At 38.3% G+C, this 22,441-nt stretch overlaps 1 protein-coding gene and 1 pseudogene across 8 annotated transcripts in view; one reads left to right on the top strand and one right to left on the bottom strand.

Moving 5' to 3' along the window:
- The window catches only part of FNDC3B (fibronectin type III domain containing 3B), a 320,028-nt gene that overhangs the window by 165,326 nt on the left and 132,261 nt on the right, over positions 1-22,441 (top strand). For 7 of the 8 annotated variants that reach the window (XM_037046521.1, XM_037046516.1, XM_037046520.1 and 4 more), the window contains exons 4-6: positions 4,581-4,657; positions 16,852-17,092; positions 20,404-20,694. In XM_037046521.1, coding sequence (XP_036902416.1) covers positions 4,581-4,657; positions 16,852-17,092; positions 20,404-20,694 — 609 coding nt within the window. The remainder of the gene's footprint in view (positions 1-4,580; positions 4,658-16,851; positions 17,093-20,403; positions 20,695-22,441) is intronic. The other variant, XM_037046517.1, reaches the window with a different exon arrangement.
- LOC118987550 (uncharacterized) lies at positions 15,757-15,863 on the bottom strand (annotated as a pseudogene).

Here is a 22,441-nt window from a genome sequence, read left to right as displayed (position 1 = left end):
TTATTTATTCACTACTCATTCACCTATTGGTGAATACTTCACTTATAAAAATGCCATTTAAACGTGTCTGAGATTGTGGTATAATTAATTATAATTGGTCGATTTTAAGGCTGTTTTCAATGATAAGTTATACCCTGGATTCTCAGCTTCCACCACTTCAGATTTCTAAACGTCATTTGTACATTTACCTCAAGTCAATCTAGTTCGTTCTGCTCCCAGAGTGGGTGAGTGAATATTCTAATGGAGAGTCAGAGCCAGAGCTGTGTGAGCGTGTTAGCTGTGGAGGCCCCTGGCAGCAGGGAAAAGCCCAGAATGAAGCAGGATGGCCTCAGCCTTGGTGGCGACTCAGGAGCTCCTCACATACACGTGTGGTCCAAAAAATGCAACTTGCTGGTTTTGCCCTCAGTCTCTTTGGTGTGGGAATTAAGTCATAGGATCCTTGTGTGAATTATTGGTGATTGAATAAGTAAGCTACTCTCCAACCCTTCTCTTTGAAGGTCTGGTATGGTGAATGAAACCTCAATTCATTAACAAATACGAACAGACTTTTAAGATGTTATACCATGTATATTATTTTAATTTTTTAATGACTGTAAGCCAATTGTAGTTCTTGTTTGTGTCTCACATCTTATTCTGTGCAAATCGAATTCTTAACTGTTGAAGTCACAGCCTTCAGAGCCTTTCAAAACCTGAAATTGGTCAAAATTCCCAAGGCACTTTTTTCATGCAGTTACTTGGCTCTTAGGAAATACTCTAATTCCAGCTCTAGAAACTGTGCCTGTGACATTTTTCATCTGTTTGTGGAAGAGTTCATGTGGTCTCTAGCCAGACTGCTTAATTAGCTTTTTAAAAAACTACCTCACTGACAGTACTTTGGAGGTGTGTTCGCTTGCTTTCATTTTCAAATGATCTAATGTATGTGTACATACATCTGCGTAGGCCCAGCTGTATATAACGAAAGTATTTAATTAAAGGGGCTTCCAGATAACCTTAAGAGACGTAAAAATTATTTTTAAAAAGTTTTAAAAATTATTTAAAAAGTTTAATAGTTCAGTGCTTTCCCTGTATAGTTAGAGAGGAAGTTGGTTTGTTTGAATAAACTGTGACACCCCTCCAAGTACCACCACCCACAAAACACATAACCAGTGTTGGTGATTTGAACAGGAGGAGAACCATTTTTACCATATTCAAAGGGCTATGTCCTTTTTGGTCTTTTGTATTATGAGAGTATCGATTGAATAATCCGAAGGAACCTAGTAGTTCTAGAAGTTCGCAGAGAGAAGTCTGTGTTTCCATTAGGTAGGGGTTACAACAATATCAGGAGATTCTCAAACACGAGACAGTTGCACAGAGGCAGTAAACTCACTGATTGGGAGACAAGTGTTTAGCCAGACAATAGCTTTGCTCATGCCACCATTGTGCTCCATTCATTCATTCGTTCATTATTGCTTGATAGATTTTCAACTGCAGAATGCCTGTGAACACAATGGTGTTTTTCAGAAAGGAGAGGAACCTTGGGGTTCCAAGGTGCAGTTGAGCTTCGGAAGTCATTACTGTATGTTTGGCAATGCCCTTTGTAAGGGTTTTGATGACAGTGACAAGAGGAAGGGGGAACATGCATGTTAAAGTCATTTGGCTACTTTTGAAATCAAGGCTGGGAAGAAAACATTTTCTGGCTGTAAATCACTCACTTGTCTTACATTCTTTAAAGCATTTTATACAAATGACTTTAACAGTTTTAGGGGTCATGCCTGAGGTTAAGAGACTGTCTGGTATACATTTTGGTGATGAAAAACAATACTGAGGTGGTAGCAATTCTGTTCACATCTGCATGGTGAAACATTTGATATTTATCTGATAATGAAGGTTTTCCTCTTAAGGCAATATTGTACAAAGTGTATACTTGTTGATTTTATGTGTTACAAGGACTATTAAAATAAATCAGGCTCTGGCTGGCATAGCTCAGTGGATTGAGCACAAGCCTGCAAACCGCACAAGCCTGCGAACTGCACGATTGAGGTTTGATTCCCAGTCAGGGCACATGCCTGGGTTGCAGGCCAGTTCCCAGCAGGGGACTCACGAGAGGCAACCATACATTGATACTTCTCTCCTTCCCTTCCCCTCTAAAGATAAATAAATAAAATCTTTAAAAAAATTTTTTTAAAAACCTTTAAAAAATAAATCAGTACTTAAAATAAACAAAAAGCTATAAATAAAAATGTTAAGAAACATTATAAATATTGTTAACATTTTGATGAGTGATTATTGTGCTATGTACTGCTGTATTTTTGCGTGCATTATTGCATTTAATCTTTAAACCCAACTATATAAGGTATAGAAATTGTTTTCTCATTTATAACTGTTGAGCAACGAGGCGGCAAAAATCAATTGTACCAGGTCACATAACCAGTATGGCTAGTGAACTGGGAATACAACCAGGCGGAGACCCTTAGATTTCACAGATCCTGTTCAGGCTGATGCTGATGTAGTTGTCTATGATTTTTAACTGCAGCAATCCAAATAAAACTATTTAGTAAATACTGGAATAGTTTGGTGATTATGACAAAAATGCTGAAGCTGATAAGAAAAATAGATTTGGAAAATGCCTTCAGTGATTAATGGACATATTAACTAGAATCATACTTAAATACAGAATAGACTCATGCAGTTATCCGTTCTTAATGACATTGTATTTTGCTTTAAATGATCACCAGACTGATAGCTTGTGAGGGACCACTGTGGTCTTGTATACGTTTAGAGATTATCAAGATGGTTCAGTGCTTTGATATATTGTTCGTGACATTGCATTGTGATCTCTGGTCAGATGCTACATTACATGGACATCAGTATCTTCTCTGCCCTGCTACCATGGTGTTAATTTTTTTCCCTTGTAGACTGTGGATGGGCACTGTAGCATCCCTGTCCGTCTGCTGGTCCTCTGCTGTGAAGTAGTTATAACACTGGGTTGTGCTGTGAGGTGAAGAGTGCATTATGCTTACGTGTAAATGCAGCATTAGGTGGCAGGATCTGTCTTCTTTTGCCAAGAAAAGTGTTATAGTTTTTTTGGTTTTTGTTACATACAGTCTAGCAGTTTTCATTGTTGGCAGCACAGCACCCATTGGGGGAGAGCAAATAAATAAACAACACAGGGTACTTGGAGCCAGGAAGTCCCATTTCAGACTGGAAACGTGGGAGCGGGGTGGTGAGGGAGAAGGGGACCCAGTGTGCGGTGACGGAGGATGATTTGCCTTTGGGTGGTGGGCACACAATACAGTATGTAGATCACGTATCATGGAAATGCACACTTGAAACCTATATAATCTTATTAACCAATGTCACCTGAATAAATTAATTTTGAAAAAAGAAACGGTTTTGAATTGACATTTGAAAGGTGGGTTGCTGCACAGGGAGGCCAGCCACCAAACTGAACACCAGTGGTGATGGGGATCACGTCCATCCAGGGAAACCATTGCATCATGAGGTCTCTGGAAGGGAGTCGGGAGTTGGTTTTGATGTTATGACGAATGGTTTCGTTACGCTTAAACCTTCACCGTGTTTTAGGTCAGTGACACCTTGCTGTTCATTGTTTGCATCAGACGTGTGATCAGTGTTCAGTGAATTTGAAACCAACCTCTGTAAATTGAATGTTTTGCTTTGAAACAACCCCAGATAAATTTGTCATTAGTATTTCTAATAATGCCTAGTTTTAAAATTGACATTCTCCCCCCACCCCCGCCTTACAACATAAACATACTGAATTCAGTTGGTTTGGAGTATTTTACAGTTTTTCTATTTTAAAATTAATGTCATGTTACAGTAACTTACTGAAAATAATAATTTGAAAATAAAATGATATACCCGNTAAACCTTCACCGTGTTTTAGGTCAGTGACACCTTGCTGTTCATTGTTTGCATCAGACGTGTGATCAGTGTTCAATGAATTTGAAACCAACCTCTGTAAATTGAATGTTTTGCTTTGAAACAACCCCAGATAAATTTGTCATTAGTATTTCTAATATTGCCTAGTTTTAAAATTGACATTCTCCCCCCACCCCCGCCTTACAACATAAACATACTGAATTCAGTTGGTTTGGAGTATTTTACAGTTTTTCTATTTTAAAATTAATGTCATGTTACAGTAACTTACTGAAAATAATAATTTGAAAATAAAATGATATACCCGAGTCCATTGGAGCTTTTTAAACCAGAGGAGGTAAATTCATTTACAATTGATTTGTTTAAGCCATAACTCATACTTTTAAAGGCAAGTAAGAAGAAACTTTTTGACCCACTTTGTTAGACTACTCTTAATTAAACAGCCTTGCTTTGTGGAACTTGAGGATTTGGGAATTATTAAATATTTGAAAACATGTTCATAGTTTTGGTTTTTCCTCCTTGACTTACACAGCTGGAGAATTACTTTTCATCCATAATTTTACGTCTAATGCACAATGTACCATTTATTGAAATTATCAAAGTTTTTAATTTCCTAGTTTGGATAATATTTTTAAAATACCAGTGATTATTTTGAATACTGTGTATTTCTCCAATTGTTGATGTCTTACTCTCGCCTGTTTCAGGACCGGCCGAAGTGCCCATGATGTCACCCAACGGGTCCATCCCTCCCATCCACGTGCCTCCAGGCTACATCTCACAGGTGAGCCACTCAGCAGGCTTCTCCGCTCACTGTAGGCAGTGCCCAAGCGGTGGGAGAGTATGGAGTCTCGCAAACTCACCCCAGGATTAATTTAGTTAGGAGAATCCTAGAGTTCTCTCCGTTTTTGTGGCACCACGCAGCCCTTTCTGAGTCTTGCTGCTTGATGTGCCAGGGAGCTAGAGGGAGGGAGACTCAGCAGGGCTACTGGGCTGCCCTTGGCCACGGTGGGTTTCATGAAACCCTGATTGTGATTCCTTCAGGGCCTACTGCCTTGGAGATTAATTAGTAAACATATCAGGGGAGAGACTGTTAACGCAAATAGGGACTGTCCTCTGTTACGGGAGTCCCGTTTCTCCGCAGTGCGGCACATCGTGGGCTTGGTGAGTCACTGAGTATGACGTGAGGACTGGGCTGCCTGTGCTTCAGTTTCTCCAAAATTTGATGATCTTTTAAGTAAAATAACTAATAGCAATTTAAAAAGTAATAGGTATATTGGAAGATTTTAAAAAATGTTAAAGGAAGAAGTTATACTCCTATACTCAGAGAAGGTTTAAAATGCTCCAAGTGTCTGGAATGTGGATGTTTATATATATATTTTGGTTTTTATCCTTGGCTCAGTGCAATACGAGTGTCTCCCTGTTCCTCCCTACACATCTTTCTTTCCAAATTCCTGACCAACCATTTTTTCTCTCTCTTTGCCTGTTTTGTTCTTTTTTTCTCATTGTAAGAGCATTCTATACTCATTGAAAAAAATCAGAAACGTATTACAAATATTTATCATTTTATTACCCACAGAAGATAATTGTGTTAACATTTTCAGGGTTATAGTCTTCCAAATTTTTTCTTTATTCTTTCTCTGTTTTTACAGAAGTCTTAAAAAATCTGTATTTTAAATTTTTAATGATTTGTTAGGATAAATTGGCAGCTACATAGGAAAATTGCTGAAGTACAGGCAGGAATCAAAAAGTATTATTCTTCTCTGATGTAAAACTTATCCATTTCTTTACTCTCTAAGTCATAGTGCAGCCAGTATAATTTAATTTTTTCCATCCTGACTATCACGTGAGCCAATTTGGCAACTTTTTTGTTTTTGTTTTGTTTTGAGTAGTCAGAATGTGTGGCCAGCCTTCCCTGTGTTTAAATAAATGACTTGTTTTACACAAGTCTTTGTAAATAAGTCAGTGGAGGGAGAACAGGGTGCAGAGCAGCGCCTTCCAGCCAGGACATGTGATGATGAATCACATTCACGTTGCCAGTCAATTAACGGAAAAGAACAAGGAATGCAGAATTCCATTATGTCCTCTGCTCATTTATTTTGAGGAACTGTTTTATTCCACTGAACAGAGTACAGTTCTCACCATTGTGATGGCAGAAATAACACCTCCTTTTTTGCTAAAGGTCTCTTTAAGAAATACCAGTTAAAATTTGAACATTCTGGTGGAGAGAAGCTGCAGTGTACTTTTTCTCGCCCGTGTGTTACTGTGGTTTAATTATGAGAAAGCTGAGGCTCAGAGTAGAACCAGAATTGCACCCCGAGAATTTTTATTTTACTTACCTATTTCCCACTGTGATGTGATCTTGAACTCAGGGGCAGAGCCTGCCTTGATGGATGTATTTGCTTTACGCTGCATTACTCTCTGACAGTGTGACTGGATGTGCGGTGTGCACGTATGAGATGGTCCACTACTGTAAGGAAATTTAAGGGGGAGGCAAGTGAATGATTAAAAGTGTTACATTGGTAACTCCACACTGAATCAGTGGAGAAAGTCTTGATTATAAAGAGTCATTACATAATTAAATAGCTAAAAGGCTTTACAGATAAATTGGTAAAATTGATCAAACAAATTTGACAAAAGACAAATGTCGGTCATGTGCAGAGATCCTCTTACAGTAAGAGAAATGCCTGCAGTTGAAGAGACAGACCGCTGTGGTCTGCTCTGCGGTGCAGTTTACATCTCAGCCTCGTGTTCTCCGGTTGAGAAGGACTGAACCCCCAGACCTTAAAAAGACTGTGGACTCAGGGCAGGAGAACAGTGGGGTCTGGTCACTTCACCTCAGTAGGCCCTGGGGTGTGTGGCGTCTTGTGCTCTACTTTTTGGTGGGAGGCTGGAAGAGGTTTGAGGAAAAAGATGACCTGACCTTTTAACTATAGGAGAGTGGATTTAGGTAAGAAAGAATGTAGTCTTGTTGCACTCATCATTTCCATTATGTGAAAACATTTGTGAGTGTGATAAGGGTTGAACCAGTGGGAGGAACAGGGTGAACAGTGTGGCTGGGAAGAACATGGACATCAATCAAAGAAGCCTGCCTTCAGATTTCACCATGGCTGCTTCCCATGTAACTCTTACAGAGTCTTTCACCACATGTGCCAATTCCTACCTGATCGGTGTTACGGGAGGTGTGTAGCCCACACCTCCCGTAACAGTGGGCATTCAGTAAGTGGTGGCTATTGTAATGAAGAAGACTGTTAGAACAATTTCAGTGAAACTTTGGCAGTTTGCCTTTCTAAATACATATTGAGATCACACAAGTATGAAGCAATTTTTTCCTTTCATTGTATACTGGCCGTGGTTCTTCTCAATTTTTAACCTCATCATTAACTTTCTGGATAATTTATATATAAAAATTTCTTAAGCAGATGCCTTGGGTTTTATTTTCCATGCTTTTCCATTATATTTCACAGTAATTTATGAAACATTTTTCAAATGTTACAGGAAAAACTTCATGTGGACCAAAGATTAAAAAAGCATGTGAAAAGAAAAAGTGAAATATACAAGTTAGTGTTCTGTCATTTGGGAAACTGTTCTTTTCTCCCCTAGGTTAATTGATGTAGCCTAAAAAACTGAACAGTAATTGAAAGAAGTATTTTTGTTATTATAGCAGAGTACGTACTTTGCCTCATTCCTTCGTTTTGGGGATTAGTTAATGGGTAAACACCTGTTGAAATTATATATATTCTATTTCCCTTGACCTGGGAGAGACATGAAGTCTATTTAAAAATATATTTAAATTTTGGTATGGTTAGTAATTCTCCAGTGAGGATTTCTTTAAAAAGTTGGCCAGAAATCGGAGACCCTGTAGGGAAATTATTAGGCCTGTCTGGTGGGAGTCCTGGCGTGGTTTTCCCCATTTTGCTCAGCCGGCCTGGCTGAGCTATACATATTAGCCTCTGCTATTTCCCTGTCGTAATTACAATGTGGGATTAAACAAACGGTGCATCTCTTCTTTGGTGCTGTGAAAATGATGAGCATAAAGGAGCATGGAGGATTGCCCTGTGCCCTGGCAGACTGAGAATCAGACCCATCCAAGAGCAGAGAGAGTTGGAATCTCTTACACATCCCGTGGAGGAATTATTTCTTCTGTAGGAATTTAGGGAAGTGTTTCAGAATGAACAGAGAGAGCATATGCATGGAGGTTGGGAGCTATAGAAAGAGCAGAGGATGTATGTGTGTGTCTGTTCTCTTCTAGTTTCCCTTATTAGTAATTTTTCAGGAAGTTTATTTTTTATTTTCTGGCCTATTTTGCCCAAGGAATGGGTTGGCATTGCTAAATTAAAGAATGTACCCAGGATATACCTCTGCCCAGTGCAAGTTTCCTTTGAGCCTTCTCTCTATCTCCCTGTTTTGTGTTTTTTCTTCAATTTCTTTCCTGTGTTTCTGAGATCCAGGCATTGTGGTGTAATAGAAGACAGGATTAACCCAAGGCAACATGAACCCAGGGCAGGTTCTGGTCCAACTCCCCGTGTGATTTTTAGGAATATTTTAAAGTTATTTACTTGGGTGTTTTACTTGTTTGCTCACTTGATCATTGTTGGTCTTCCTCCCTTTTAGCATTCAAGTTCCTCAAGGTCAGGGACCCTATTCTCCTGTTCCTCATGGGATCTCTAGTTTCTTGTAAGGTGCTCAGCATATAACAGGCCCTGCCTGGGTGGCATCACTGTTACCTTGTGGAGGAAGGAGGAGAAAGGAAGGGAAAGGAAAGGGTTGGAGGATGTCTGAGGTTATTTTCTGATCTAATATTAGGTGATTCTCCTCTACTGTTATAGACCGTTCCTTAAAAAAGACACCAAGTGAGAATATAAGTTAAGTTTCCATAAGCAGTCTTTACAAGAGCTGTATGGCAGATTCCTTTGGTATTTGGCATTCTATTGACTAGAATGCTATTCTTCACTTCTATGGGAAAATGATAGGTCTTTATAATAATAATAATATTGAGGCAGTATCACATCTAGAAATGATTTCTGAATCATTTAGTAAGGCTTAAATTATGCACATTATATTTGATTTTATTGCAGTTAGTATAGTCTGTCTTTCTAATTTAGTAACATACTTATCATATCTAACAACTTTTCATAGAAAAACGCCTTTCCCTAACCTATTGGGTACAAACTTGATGAAGGTTAAGTAGGTATTAAATTTTACACACTCTTTGGAGCACGTCAGGCTTACAAACTTACTATGGTATGTGGTAGGAGTATGATATGAGTATCATTAGCGTGGATTCCTAATCCTTTCTTGGGCTGTGGATGCCATTGGCAGGCTGGTGAAGCATTTTTAAATTAAAATACAGCCCTGGCTGGTGTAGCTCAGTGGATTGGGCGTGGGCCTGCGAACCACACGATCACGGTTCGATTCCCAGTCAGGGCACATGCCTGGGTTGCAGGCCAGTTCCCAGCGGGGGACACACGAGAGGCAACCATACATTGATGTTTCTCTCCTTCTCTCCTTCCTTTCCCCTCTAAAGATAAATAAATAAAATATTTAAAAAAATAAAAAAATAAATTAAAATACAAATTCATTGATAGGATCAAGAACAACCTGCCAAATGGAAAAAGACATTCTTGGTGATGTTTCTAGGTTTCTGAAAGCCCTTTATGTAACACAAAGGATTGCCCTGCAGAGTAGTTACAGATTGATAATAGATGCCATCCCCAGGGGGTTTTTTTAAGTTTTTTTTTTTTTGAAAATTCCGATTACTTTTCTCAAACAGTTCTTGCAATGGCTAAGTAATCAACCAATTCATCTGCTCTATAGGCAACCAAACCTAAGGTTTTAAATAATAAAGTTATTCATGACTAAACAAAAGTTCCTCATTTTACCTACACACTCATTTATGTCTAAACAGCTTAAATTTTCTATTGATGCTTAATTTTTAACCCACATGCCAACTCTAGGCAATAGCTGAGGTATCAACTGAAAGGGGAATGATTGGATCCAGATAACAAGTCCAAGCCAGGGAGCTATATAGGGGGTCACAAGTTGAAGGTATTGATCAGGACTTGTCTTCAGGGTTTCCGCACGTGATTCTTGCTGATAGGCTTCTTCAGGAGGTGACCAGTATAAGGAGATGTCCCCGCTGTTCGCTTTTTGTGTGCCAACACTTTTATCTACATGGAAACAAGCCAAGCTACTCACACTTACTTAAATCTATTATCTGGGAAAAGGAGCCCAGCTAGGGCATATATAAATAAATGATTTTTTAGTACTTCACTTGACATACCTGGCTTTTTCCAGATGAATTATTTACAACTAAAACCACTGAGGTTTGGAGAGGGTGATGGAAACAAGTACATCCTGTGTGATATATCTCTTTAATCCATCTTACTTCAGTAATGCAGTAATACCACATTTGAAAGGACATTGGCAGCAATTTATGAAGACCTTCCAAATTAAGAAGGAAGCCCAGCAAGGCTGAGAGACACAGTTTGCACACTGTGGAACCAAGGTTAGGTCCTCTGCTGGCTCCAGTTCTCTAACTGTACCCCAGGTACCCCAACTTGAGGGTCTCATGGGAAGGGAGAGGCCCCTATTCATACAGAGCTGAGCTTCTGAAGACGCTGCTGACGGTCAGTCAGCCGCTTCTCTGAGCAGAAATACAGCACTGGGCAGATGCTGAAGGCAAGTGGCAAGGGAATCAATTTGGTGTAGCTATTAAAGTTGTAACGATAACAACTCCTGTGGTTTGTATATTGCTTACTAGTTTATGAAATGCATAGACAGTAGATAGAAAATAGACAGGGGGAGGGTAAGAGTAGTGTGGGAAATGTAGAAGCTAAAGAACTTACGACACATGGACATGAACTAAAGGGGAGGAATGTGGATGGGAGGGGGTGTGCAGGGTGGAGGGGAATGAAGGAGGGAAATGGGGCAACTGTAATGGCATAATCAATAAAATATATTTAAAAATAAAAAAAATAAAATAAAAATAAAAGAAATGCTTGGCACAGACCTTACCTTGCACAATACCCAGAAGATCCTCTACCATAGGTAACATCATGGTCCTAAATTCTATGTGAAAAATGTCAGGAGCAATTAAGTAACTTAATAACCTCAGGTCAGCTAAGTATCATATTTTATTGTAGTTCACCAACCTACATGTCCAAAAGAACCACATTTGAAGATCAAAAATCCAATCTAATCTTCCCCAATATATGTGCTCCACATAAGAACACCAGACAAGTGAGAAGTTATATCCAAATCTCCTGACTTTTCTGTCCCCTCAAATTTTATGATTACATCTGTGGTTGAAAATACAAAACATGATTTTCAATGTCACTTCTCTTCCTGTCGGCAGTGGCTGACACTGATGAAATCATATTTGCTTTTTCCAGTATTTCATTTTCATTAATGTCCTGAGACAATAAACCCTCTAGGTTAAGGACTAGGTCCTTCGGCCATATAGCATAGAGCAAAACTGAATTTGGTAATTAAATATGTTATAATTTGTGTTTTGGAAGGACAATAAGCAAAATACTTAGCACATATTTTAGAAGAGAATGTCAGATATTTTCCTGAGGTATGGGGGGAAATTTTGATAATGAATGTGTTAATAGCTGTTGGTAGACATCAAATATAAGCTGCTAAGCCCTTTTTTTTGTCGGGGGAGGGGTGCTTTTTTGTTCATTTATCCACATGGCCAGCATTTATTGAAAGTCTCCTGTGTGTCCAGGTGCCCTTGAGGGACCTGCCGTTGTGTGGGGGAGACAGAGATCTATCTAGTTCACGCTGCATGCAGGACACGGGTGCGGGGGAAGGGGTGAGTACCAGGCTGGCCAGCAAAGCCTGGACTCTGCCTGCCCCCCCCTCTGTCCATGCAGTTGTTTGTACTGCCTGGCCAACAGGTTCACTGAGATTTCTTCCTGTCTCGGAATAGCCTGGGAGCCCTATTCAAGTTATGTTCACAATAGTTAGGAAATGAACTTGAACCTGACTTTCACAAACTCATTTGGTCCCAGTTTTCTGTGTGCAAGCAGCTCACTCAGCATTCCTTGACACAGCCCCACATCCCCTGACCCCCACCCTGCCCCGCCCTCCCAGAGCTGGCTGCCAGGCCTTGCACACCACCTACACACATGCAGGTTCATGTGCATCCCTGTGCAGTCCGCTCTGTCCCCTTCCTGGCTCATCTTGGCCTTCTGAGGCAGTCTTTACAAACGTTTCTGTTGCCCCCTGCCTTTTAAGCTCTTCTTTTGATTCTTGTCACTTACTGCCCAGAAGTGGAAGAACAGAGTGTTGGGAACTGAGGAGTTTATTAAAATTCCTGTGGTGCATTTCAGCTCAGTAAGCTAGCTTCCTTCTCTCTCAGCTATGAGAAAAGACACTCAAACTGTAAGTGTTCATAAGAGATATGTTTTAATTCTTGAACTCAGAACTGCCCCCTTCGGCCTCTGATAGCTCTCTGACTTCAGGTGAGTTAGCTGAACGTCCCTGAGCTTTATTCCTCTTAACCTCCAAAATGGAGAGAGCTGTGTATGCCTCACGGGATTGCTGGGCTGTCGGGAGGGTTTAGAGAGGTGCTAATATCAATGGTAGTAATTACTAGGTAAGGTTTTTCTGTTATGTGTCAGTTGCCGTTCCAGGGCCTTAACACATGTTAGTGTGTTGCCTTATTTCAGGAGAGGGTATTAAAGCAAAATAGCAGGTGTTCAGTAATTACTAGTGGTCTTTTGAATCCTTTCGCATTCAGCCATCCTATTTCTCACAGTTCACTGTTAATATATTTCTTTCTTAGCATTCCTAACTTGTGTATAATTCTCCACATAATGAAAACTTTGGAGTACAGGCCAGAATGAAGCTCTGGTTCTGCAACTGCACTAGTACATTTTAACAGTGCTGTGCCTTGGTTTCCTTCACGTGGAGCAGGGACGCTAATATCTAATTAGAGTAGATAAATGGCATAACCCACGTTCAGCAGCTGGCATTGGCTGTGAGTTTTTTCTCATCTTTCTCCCCATGCTGCTCCCTCTTGTTGTTGCTTCCAAGTTGTTGTTTTTTTTATTTTGTTTTAAGGGTTCTCTTAGTTACTTCTAAAAACACTTACGCAAATGAGACAAGCACTCTCCATTTGTCATGGAGAATGTTTGTCTTATTTGCATGGGTGTTTCTGTGCCCTATTCTCTAGCCTCTCATCCTACATGTCTAGGCCACAGGATAGTGAGAATACTAGGCACACAGAAGTTTCCCAGTAAATACTCGTGGAGCAGAATAAAAGACCTGATAAAGGACCAAACTCGTTTCCATCAGGCTCACTTTCTTCCTTAGGCTGAGGAAGAAAGCCTCACGGAGGATAAATGCACTACTTTTTATAGAGGGTTTCTTTTCAAGCAGACAAGGCTGCTGGTAGAACTTAGAGGAAACTCGGGAGGCCCTGCTAGGTGATGTATTTGTAGGGCTGCCGTAACAAAGTGCCTGCAGCCTGGGTGGCTTAAACGGCAGAATTAATTCCTCACAACTCTAGAAGCTACACATTTGGCTTATTCTAAGACCCCTCTTTTTGGCTTGTAGATGGTCATCTTCCTTTGGTGTCTTCACATGGTCTTCTTTCTGCATGTCTGTATCCTAGTTTTCACATCTTATAAGGACATCAGTCCTATTGGAACAGAACCCACCCACACAAGCACATTTTACTGTAATTACATACCTTTAAAATCAGTCACCTGCTGAGGTACTGGCAGTTAGGATTGCAATATATAAATTGGTTGGGGAAAGGGAGGACCTAATTCAGCCCATAACTGGTGGCAGCCTGAGAACCTAGCACACAATGATCTTTTCCAAGGGTCTGTGCTCTGGAGAAGGTGTGTGAGTACCATTCCATTGAGTCACAGAACTAGAAAAAAAGTCTTGATGAAGAACACTTTGTTTTAATTCCTGAAAAAAACAACAACAATGCTTTGTTCTGATTTCTGAACAGCACTTACTAAAGCTTAGTCTAATTTTTCAATTTATATTATTCTTAGGCTATGTAGGTAAATCTTACTGTTTGTTTAGCACCTACTTTTTTCTTCACCATTGAATATCCAGTGCTTACTTCATAGTGCGTGTCAGGAAATGCTTGTCAAATTAAATGCAGGTGATTTGTTTGTCTCTGGATATTGTCACAATTTCTTTCATCCCAAAAGGAAATGAATCTGTCCTTTCCCTGTTTATTTGTGAACAGTAAAGTTACATTTTATTGTCTGAGGATTTTGGACCGAACTCTATGATTTCAAAATTATTCTGCAGTAGTCATATTTCTTTATGAACCATACCTTTTCTTTTTTAGAAAACAAAGAATGTTATTGCTCCCATTTCCTAAATTGCATATTATTTTGTGCATCATTATTGCTCCTCAGACTTACTTGTTCTTTTAAGAACATGGGCATAATTTCTTTAGACATAGATAAAAAATTTGGTAATTAAATATGTCATTATTTGTGTTATGGAATAACAATAAACAAAATACTTATTTTTATTTGTGTTATAAAAGAACAATGAACAAAATACTTAGCACATATTTTTGGTTTTTGCATATTTAAATAGATATCTTTCACAAATACCACAGAATAATTTAAGATAATTAAAATGGTGCTATCCAATAATTTTCATGTGTGCAGGCAATTTGTGGTTTCAGAAAGCTACTTAGTTTTCTAACTGGAAACCTTTTTTTTTTTTGGTGAAGGGTAATTTATATTTCAATTTTTTTTTAAAGATTTATTTATTTTTGGAGAGGGGAATGGAGGGAAAAAGAGAGGGAGAGAAACATCAGTGTGTGATTGCCTCTTGCATGCCCCCTGCTGGAGGCCTAGCCTGCAACCCAGGCATATGCCCTAACTGGGAATCAAACCAGTGACCCTTTGGCTTGCAGGCTGGCGCTCAATTCACTGAGCCACACCAGCCAGGGAAGAGTTATTTTTTAAGTAGTGGAAATACTTATTCTTAAAAGATATCTAAGTTAAAAGATGTTTTTGGCTCTTTATCTTTTATTTTTCTTCCTTTCCCTTCATTAACATTTTTTATTTGTTGGTGCTTTTTGCCCACACTTTTTAAAAATACTTTGTTTTAATGCCAGAAATTATATGAGAAAATGATTAAAATAATTTCATTTCATTATAATTACCCTCATTTACAAACCCAAAGAGTTGTTCTTCATATTTAGTGAGAGCCCCGCTCCTGATTTACTATATTGGTCAAGTTTGTGTGGCTGGTTTTAACCTTGGGAAGTTTTACAGTGACTGAAATAATGAAGGTTGTGTCTAGAAAACAAATACTTTACCTCTGTGGACCTTAGAGTGTCTAGCACAGGATCGAATTAATGTTTCATGAAAGAGGAATATCTGGAATATGCCTTACTTTTTTCTTAATAGCCAGTGGCAGAGTAGGGAAAGAGAAGACACTATGGAATGATGTATGTTTATATTAGATAGTAAGAAAAATCCATATTTGTACAAAGTGTGCTACTAAATATATTCATAGAGGATGCGCTTTGATGGTAAGTGTGAGCACATGCATTAGAATTGTCAATATCATGGTTTAAGCACCATTTCACATACACCTGTAAATTAGCAGTTATGCATTCATGAATGAGGTTAATGTGATTAGCTTGCCAAGTTCCTGAAGAAGTTACATTATTAATGAATACATAAATGGATATGTTTTGTGCTTTAGTAGGGAGTATAACTGAGAATCTTAGTTTTAAGGAGTTAATCTTGCTTTATTAATGAACTATTAACATAGTAGTTAATTCTGATACTTTCTTGTTAATTAGTTCATTAATATACATAGAAATTTTCTTAATATGAAGATTAATGGCTATTAATTCAAACCAAACCTATCTCATACACTAAAGTATAGAATAACATTGATAAATTTGCCATTTTGTATCAGGCAGTATTTTAAACTGATAAGAACAGATACTACAGTTGATCTTAGCCAAAAGGCCAAGAAGTGATCAGGCAGTATTTTAAAAAACAAAGTTCAATATAAAGTTTATTAGAATGTTTTAGATACCATTAAGTCATTTTATTTTGCCTGATAATCAACTTCTAGGGCATAGTAGATATGCATTTCAATTACAAGTTTAATTTTCAGTGTTGGGTTTGTTTGTCTGTTTGTATTTAAAAACAAAGCTTCCTACCTTGTGTGTGCCTCATTTTCTTAAATAATTGGTTAGACCAACTGGTCTCTCTGGCAGCTTCGTCCTGGCTTGGCTTCCAAATTTACTCTTATGGCTTTCTTGTCCCCTTCCTTGCAAGGTCTCTGCCTCAGGGGCCATTGTCTCAGCTCTCCCAGCGCCCCCAAATCTTTGAGGTTCCTGAAGCCTTCCCAGTTCCGTCATGCAGGGCTTTTTGTCTCTGTATTGCACAGCTTTCCCGTTTAATCATGGTGTCTATAATAGTAGTTATTTCTTATCTTGTGTCATCAGGAGGGGCCTGGGGCCCGGTGTCATCAGGAGTCTCAGCCCCTCGCAGCCCACTTACGTGACCAGAAAGTCTCTTCTTTCTGGAAAAACCACTGTTAGTTATATTTTAAGCCATTCCTGAAATCAACTTAAGCACACATTCAATTCACTTGTCTTAGATGAAATCTTCAGGAGTCTTCTTCCAAGTCTTTTTGAAATCTTGGAAGAGGACGTCATCTGTAAAAATTTTATGACACAAAGAAGATTGATTATCAAGCTCTTCATCATTCTAGAAGTTTTGTATAATCAGAATTAGGTGGTTGATGAAAATTTCATAATTTATAATGCTTAAATGTTATTACTTCTAAACCTCATTTAACTGATTTAATTACAGAACCAGAATTTAACATGTACTAATTTTTTCTCCTGTGAAGGACAGAAAATTAAAATTAAGGGGGAAGTAATTAAATACTGTATATATTCAAAAGATATTGGTGAATAATACATACTATGCTTTTTCTTTTTGCTATTTTCTTTAGGTGATTGAAGACAATACTGGGGTCCGCCGGGTGGTGGTCACACCCCAGTCTCCTGAGTGTTACCCCCCAAGTTACCCCTCAGCCATGTCTCCAACCCATCACCTACCCCCCTACTTGACTCACCCACATTTTATTCATAACTCCCACACGGCTTATTACCCACCTGTTTCCGGACCTGGAGATATGCCGCCTCAGTTTTTTCCTCAGCATCATCTTCCCCCTACATTATACGGTGAGCAAGGTGAGTAGGTTATGGCTGGCACTGACAGCTGTTGAAACTGATTACAACGCTTATGTAGCTTAACAGCACAAGAGTGGCCTTTGTTTCTTCTGTAATAAGCATGGTAGGAGATAGTCTATGTCTTGTGTAAAGCTTGTGGGGAATGCCTAGCTTCCTTTGTCCTAACTTGTGTCTTGCAAAAATTACTTCATTGGTTGTAGCTCTTTCTTTCTTTATGATTTACAAATTCTGCTTCCCTCTCCCACCCCACAGAGCAACTGGATACCTAGTTATTTTAGAAAAGAGGCAATGATCTGTTTATGTTCCCATGTCCTCTTAACGTATTTTTGTGACAGTGGCCCAAGGCCACTGCAGCACATCATTTCTTCCTCATCCATGTAGTCCAGCGGTAGACGGGAAATTACAGTGGGTTTGGGCCCCCTTTCCAGTGCTAGAAGACTGTGAGGTCTCAGTAACCTCGGAGTCTCCCAAATGCTCTGTGCTGCAGTCTTGGCAGAACTCAGAGGCCCCTCGCTGTTGATGTGGTCCTCCTGTCCCGTTTTTGGTTCAGTAGTCATTTAGCCATTCGTGCAGCCAAAAGTTCACTGTTCGTTAGGCAGATACCTTGAAATGAGAAAGAGTCTAGAAATACCAACATGGCTTTTTAGTTTTGGCTTTGGTGTTGGTAGAGGCTGAAGCCCTTTTCTATCAAAATGGTACTAAGAGACCAGATAACTGAGGGTAAAAATTAGTCTTTAATCTTTGGGACTTTGCAAAGTGATTTTCTTGAGTCAGAATGTGAAACACTGTATTTACTTCAAATATTTATGGTGGGTCACATAAATTGTATGAGAAATACCTGTTATACCATAGAGTTTTGGAGCAAATTAGCACCTCACTTACTCTTATCAGTTATACTTGTATATTTTTTCTATATGTTCATCCACATTGTAATTTTTTCTTATTAACAAAAGAAAAATTTGAGATGAGTATTTTAAACGAAATGTTCTGTTGTAACTTATGGATAGAATTTGATTGGTTATTTTTTAGTAGTTACAAAGAAATTTAGTATAATTCAAAGAATCAGGTGCTATCATGATGGAGTGTGAAGAGATGATAGCAAAAGATGAAATGAATACTTCGATTTCATAGAGGTGTCAATAACTTCTTATTGATAGTGACAGAATACCCCAGAATCTCTGAGGAATGAGTATATTCCATGAAAAGGTTTGGATAACAACTGGAAAGGATCCAGTTAACTAACTAATTTTAAAAAAGTACCCAGTGCTTTGACACAAGGCACATTACTGAGCATTTGTCAGAGTTGGGGTGAGGTCTGAGCTGAGTGACGCTGTGAGAGCCTGGCCTGCCAACTCACTGCGTGTTACACAGTGGCCTGGCTCGCTTCAGCAGCCCATTAGTAGGGTGCCAGGCAGTTATTATTTTGTAAATGATGCACTTAGCAATTTAGACCAGAGTACGATTCAAATCCTCATTAGAATTAAGCATGATAATATTTTGTGTTCATCTCATATGGTATTTTGGTGTAATTTCATTAAATAGCAAAGATCAATAATATAAAAATAACAGTGCCTTCATTGATTGCAAGTAAAAGAAAGCAGTAAAAAAATTCTCTGAGTTGATAAAAAAAGCAATATATACCATATATATATATATTTTTTTTTTAAGATTTTATTTATTTGAAAGGGAAAGGGAAGAAGAAAGAGATGGAGAGAAACATCAGCCTGCGGTTGCCTTTTGTGTGCACCCTACTAGGGACCTGTCTCACAACCCAGGCATGTGCCCTGACTGGGAATCGAACCCACAACTCATTGCTTTGTAGGCCTGCATTCAACCCACTGAGCTTCACCAGCAAGGGCTATATATTTTTATATACATAAAAGCCATATATAATATATAGAATATATATTTTCTTACCTTAGTTCTCATTGTGCATGCCCAAAAGAAATTTAAATGTATAATCTCCCAAACTGTAAGAGCTTGAAAATTTCTTGTTATGATTTAAAATATTATATTAGTACCCATGGTTAATATTTATATATTTTAAATCTTAAGCATAGTGCATTGTGACATTTAAATATTTGTTATTCTTTTTGTATATTTGAACATAATTATTTGGTCCTACGCCTTTCTCTGGTACAAATTGCTTATCTTGTGAAGATTTTCTTTTTAAAGATCTTCCTTTTAAGCCTTGTGAACAGACAGAAAATGGAAAATGGAGCTTTACCACTGAACAATTGAAACATGCGTTGTTGCATTACCTAGGCTGACCCTCGGTGCTGGTGTACCTAGGACAGAACTAGTTGAGGTCCCTGCGTCAGAGAAATGATTAGCAGTGTCCTTTTTTCCTTCTCAGAAGTATTTGGGTTAGGTTGGTAATTTATGTGGTCACCCTATGCATGTGGGGCCCTTTTTCCTTAGAAACATGTAAGAACCCAATCTGTATCCTGAATTGCATTTTTAATAATGTCTGAATATACTTTTAATTGATTTAAATTTAAAATAATCTCTTCCTCCCTTTCCCCAAATCATGATATTATTTTGCAGGCCCTCATTGTCTTTTGAGCCACTTAAAAATATGCATAGTGAAGCCAGGTGACATTCTGCTAGTCAGTTTGTCTGTCTTGCCTCCTGATTTCTCCACGGAAGTCTGAGACCCCTGTGTATTGTGTTTGGTGCCAGGTCGAAGAGATGGTTTATGTTCACCCCTCCAATTTCTTCTTGGCTATCTCCCCTGATTCTGTGAGCTTTGATTCTCTTTAGTGGAAATTTCTCCTCTTATTTTAGTAAGATTTGTTCAAATGTTGGATATTTTAAGATGCTACAAATAACTCCTTATATTCTAGTTGTTATTATATACTTTCCAATAGAAATGCTCTTCTGTCTACAAGAATAACTGTACTTTTAAATATCTTGATTCTAAGTACACATTAGGGGCATTTTATTGGTTTGTTCTAACTTTGTGTATTGCAACAACTGAAAATACATTTTGACAGGCAAAAATCAAACATTAATTTGATGAGAATATGAATTTTTGGATAGTAATTTTTTCTTCTTGACTATAAGAATTTCTGGAACATTCCTGAACACACAGTATGGTTTTTAATTATTATTTACTCCTTAATTGTTTAGAAACAAATGGAAATATTTTAAGCATGCATAACATGTATATCATTGTATTAAAAATATTTTTATGCTGTATCGTATAACATTTAAAAATGTTTTTGTTAGTAGTCAGATCATTTAACCATTTAATAATTTATTACTGAAAATGTAGACTGAGCTTGCATTTGTCATATTGTCCATTTTAGAAATCATACCACTCTATGGAATGTCAAGCTACATTACCCGAGAAGACCAGTACAGCAAGCCCCCACACAAAAAACTGAAAGACCGCCAGATTGACCGCCAGAATCGCCTCAATAGCCCACCCTCGTCTATCTACAAAAGCAACTGCACGACCGTGTACAACGGCTACGGGAAAGGCCACAGTGGTGGAGGCGGTGGGAGTGGAGGAGGCAGCACTGGCAGTGGGCCGGGGATGAAGAAGACTGAGCGTCGAGCAAGAAGCAGTCCAAAGGCAAATGATTCAGACTTGCAAGGTAATGTGCAGAGACGTGTGCCCTGAGCTGTGAATTGTCAGGACGGGGTCATCAGGAAAGAAACATCTTTTACAGAAGAAAGTTACTTCACATGGCTGGTCTTTCGACTGGGAATGACGTGGTAGACCTCTGATCTTTTCCTTAGTAGGGACAGAAAGTAGCATCATCTCTTTTTCATTAACAGTTCATGGCAGAAACATTATTTTTTGGATACATATGCCGGGTAACATTTTCCTTAATTTCAGTAACAAGTATCTGAAAGTGTTTTTACAAAGTTAGCAACTATTTCAGTTGTTTCACTCTAAGTGGGCAGATGTGGACGAGGTCCAAAGTAAAGCAATCTTTCTGAGACATATAGTGCTAGTTCAAATCTCAAAATAATTATACATCATAAAACGAGATGTAGTTTTTTGCTGTATTGAAATTAATCATTGTGTAACAGGCATATATTGTTTCTCTTCAGTTTCAGACATCAGTTATTGTTTGATTCCGCCTTTGGCTCCCTGAATGAACTGTTCGTAGGCCAAGAATGAAATGGAAGAACTAGGGTCCCCACATATTAGAGAGAAACATCCAGTGAAAAGGGCATGTGTTTTATTGCAGATTTATCTCGTGGCTGTAGATCAGTTAATTTGTGAAAGAAGATACCTGGGTTTTAAAATGGAGTTTGTAGAGGTCAGATTTAGAGAAAACCCATTTTGATGCCACAGGAGTTACTAACAGGCTTTTTGTGTAAGTGCAAATAGTGGACTGACTTAATGAAGCAAAGGAAGGTAACATTTTGATAAGGTAGGAAAGTGTACAGGTGTAAATAAACAAAGGCATCAACAGCAGTAAAAGACTAGAGAAGAACTGATTATAACACTCGCTAAATAGACCCCTTCCTTATTGGACCATAACCAGGTAGAATCTGTGTGTGAATGGAAAAGACGGGCTTTGTCTAGGGTTGTGCAGGGAAGACGGGCCTCTGTCAGGGCAGAAGGCAGTGAGGTAAAGCCAGACAGCATCTCCATTGGTCCCCATGTGGTTTATAAGGGATGAATTACAGCATAAAACGCAGGAATAGTAAGATAACACTGAAAAGTGAGCAATAGCTTCTCTAAATGAAATGTTCTTCTAATTTCGGTCTTTATTCTTTTCTTAATTTTCAAAGTTTTATGAATCATTCTTACAATTATTATCAAGCATTATTCTTATACTTATTAAATAAAACATAAACAATATATAAAAGAGACCCAAGGTTCAAGAGGGTTTTAAACAGCTCTTAAAGCATAGTGCTATGTTGGCCATAAAGAATAAGTTTTAGTCAAATGATACTTGCCATTTCTAAGTTTGAAATTATATTACTAACAATGTTATAATTTTTAACCTTGGACATGTAATAAAAACCACACAAAAATTTAGAAGTTTTCTTAAGGAGAATTTTAGTCCATAGAAAAGAAAAAAAGAATGTATAAGCTATCTTCAGAGACCTCATAAGTTTGAACTACCTTGATGACTTGATATATTTTTGAACAGTTTTCATCCTGCCTAGCACCAAGAGAGATTTAAAGAAGATAACATAGATACACATAGAGGCAGATGAAATAAACTTTGAGTGGCAAAGAGATAATAAAGAAGAGAAAATAAAATCAAGTGGGAATGACGTCAGTGTAAAAAATTATTGTATTTAAGGATTAACTAAGACAAAAGTAAATACCTTCCTTATATATGTAGTTGTTTCATAACACCTATGTCTAACTGTGTA

The sequence above is a fragment of the Sturnira hondurensis genome, unplaced genomic scaffold, assembly GCF_014824575.4.
Source record: "Sturnira hondurensis isolate 20B ecotype Veracruz unplaced genomic scaffold, ASM1482457v3 Scaffold0005279, whole genome shotgun sequence".
In the NCBI taxonomy this organism is placed as follows: Eukaryota; Metazoa; Chordata; class Mammalia; order Chiroptera; family Phyllostomidae; genus Sturnira; species Sturnira hondurensis.
This window is presented reverse-complemented; position numbering and strand designations above follow the sequence as displayed.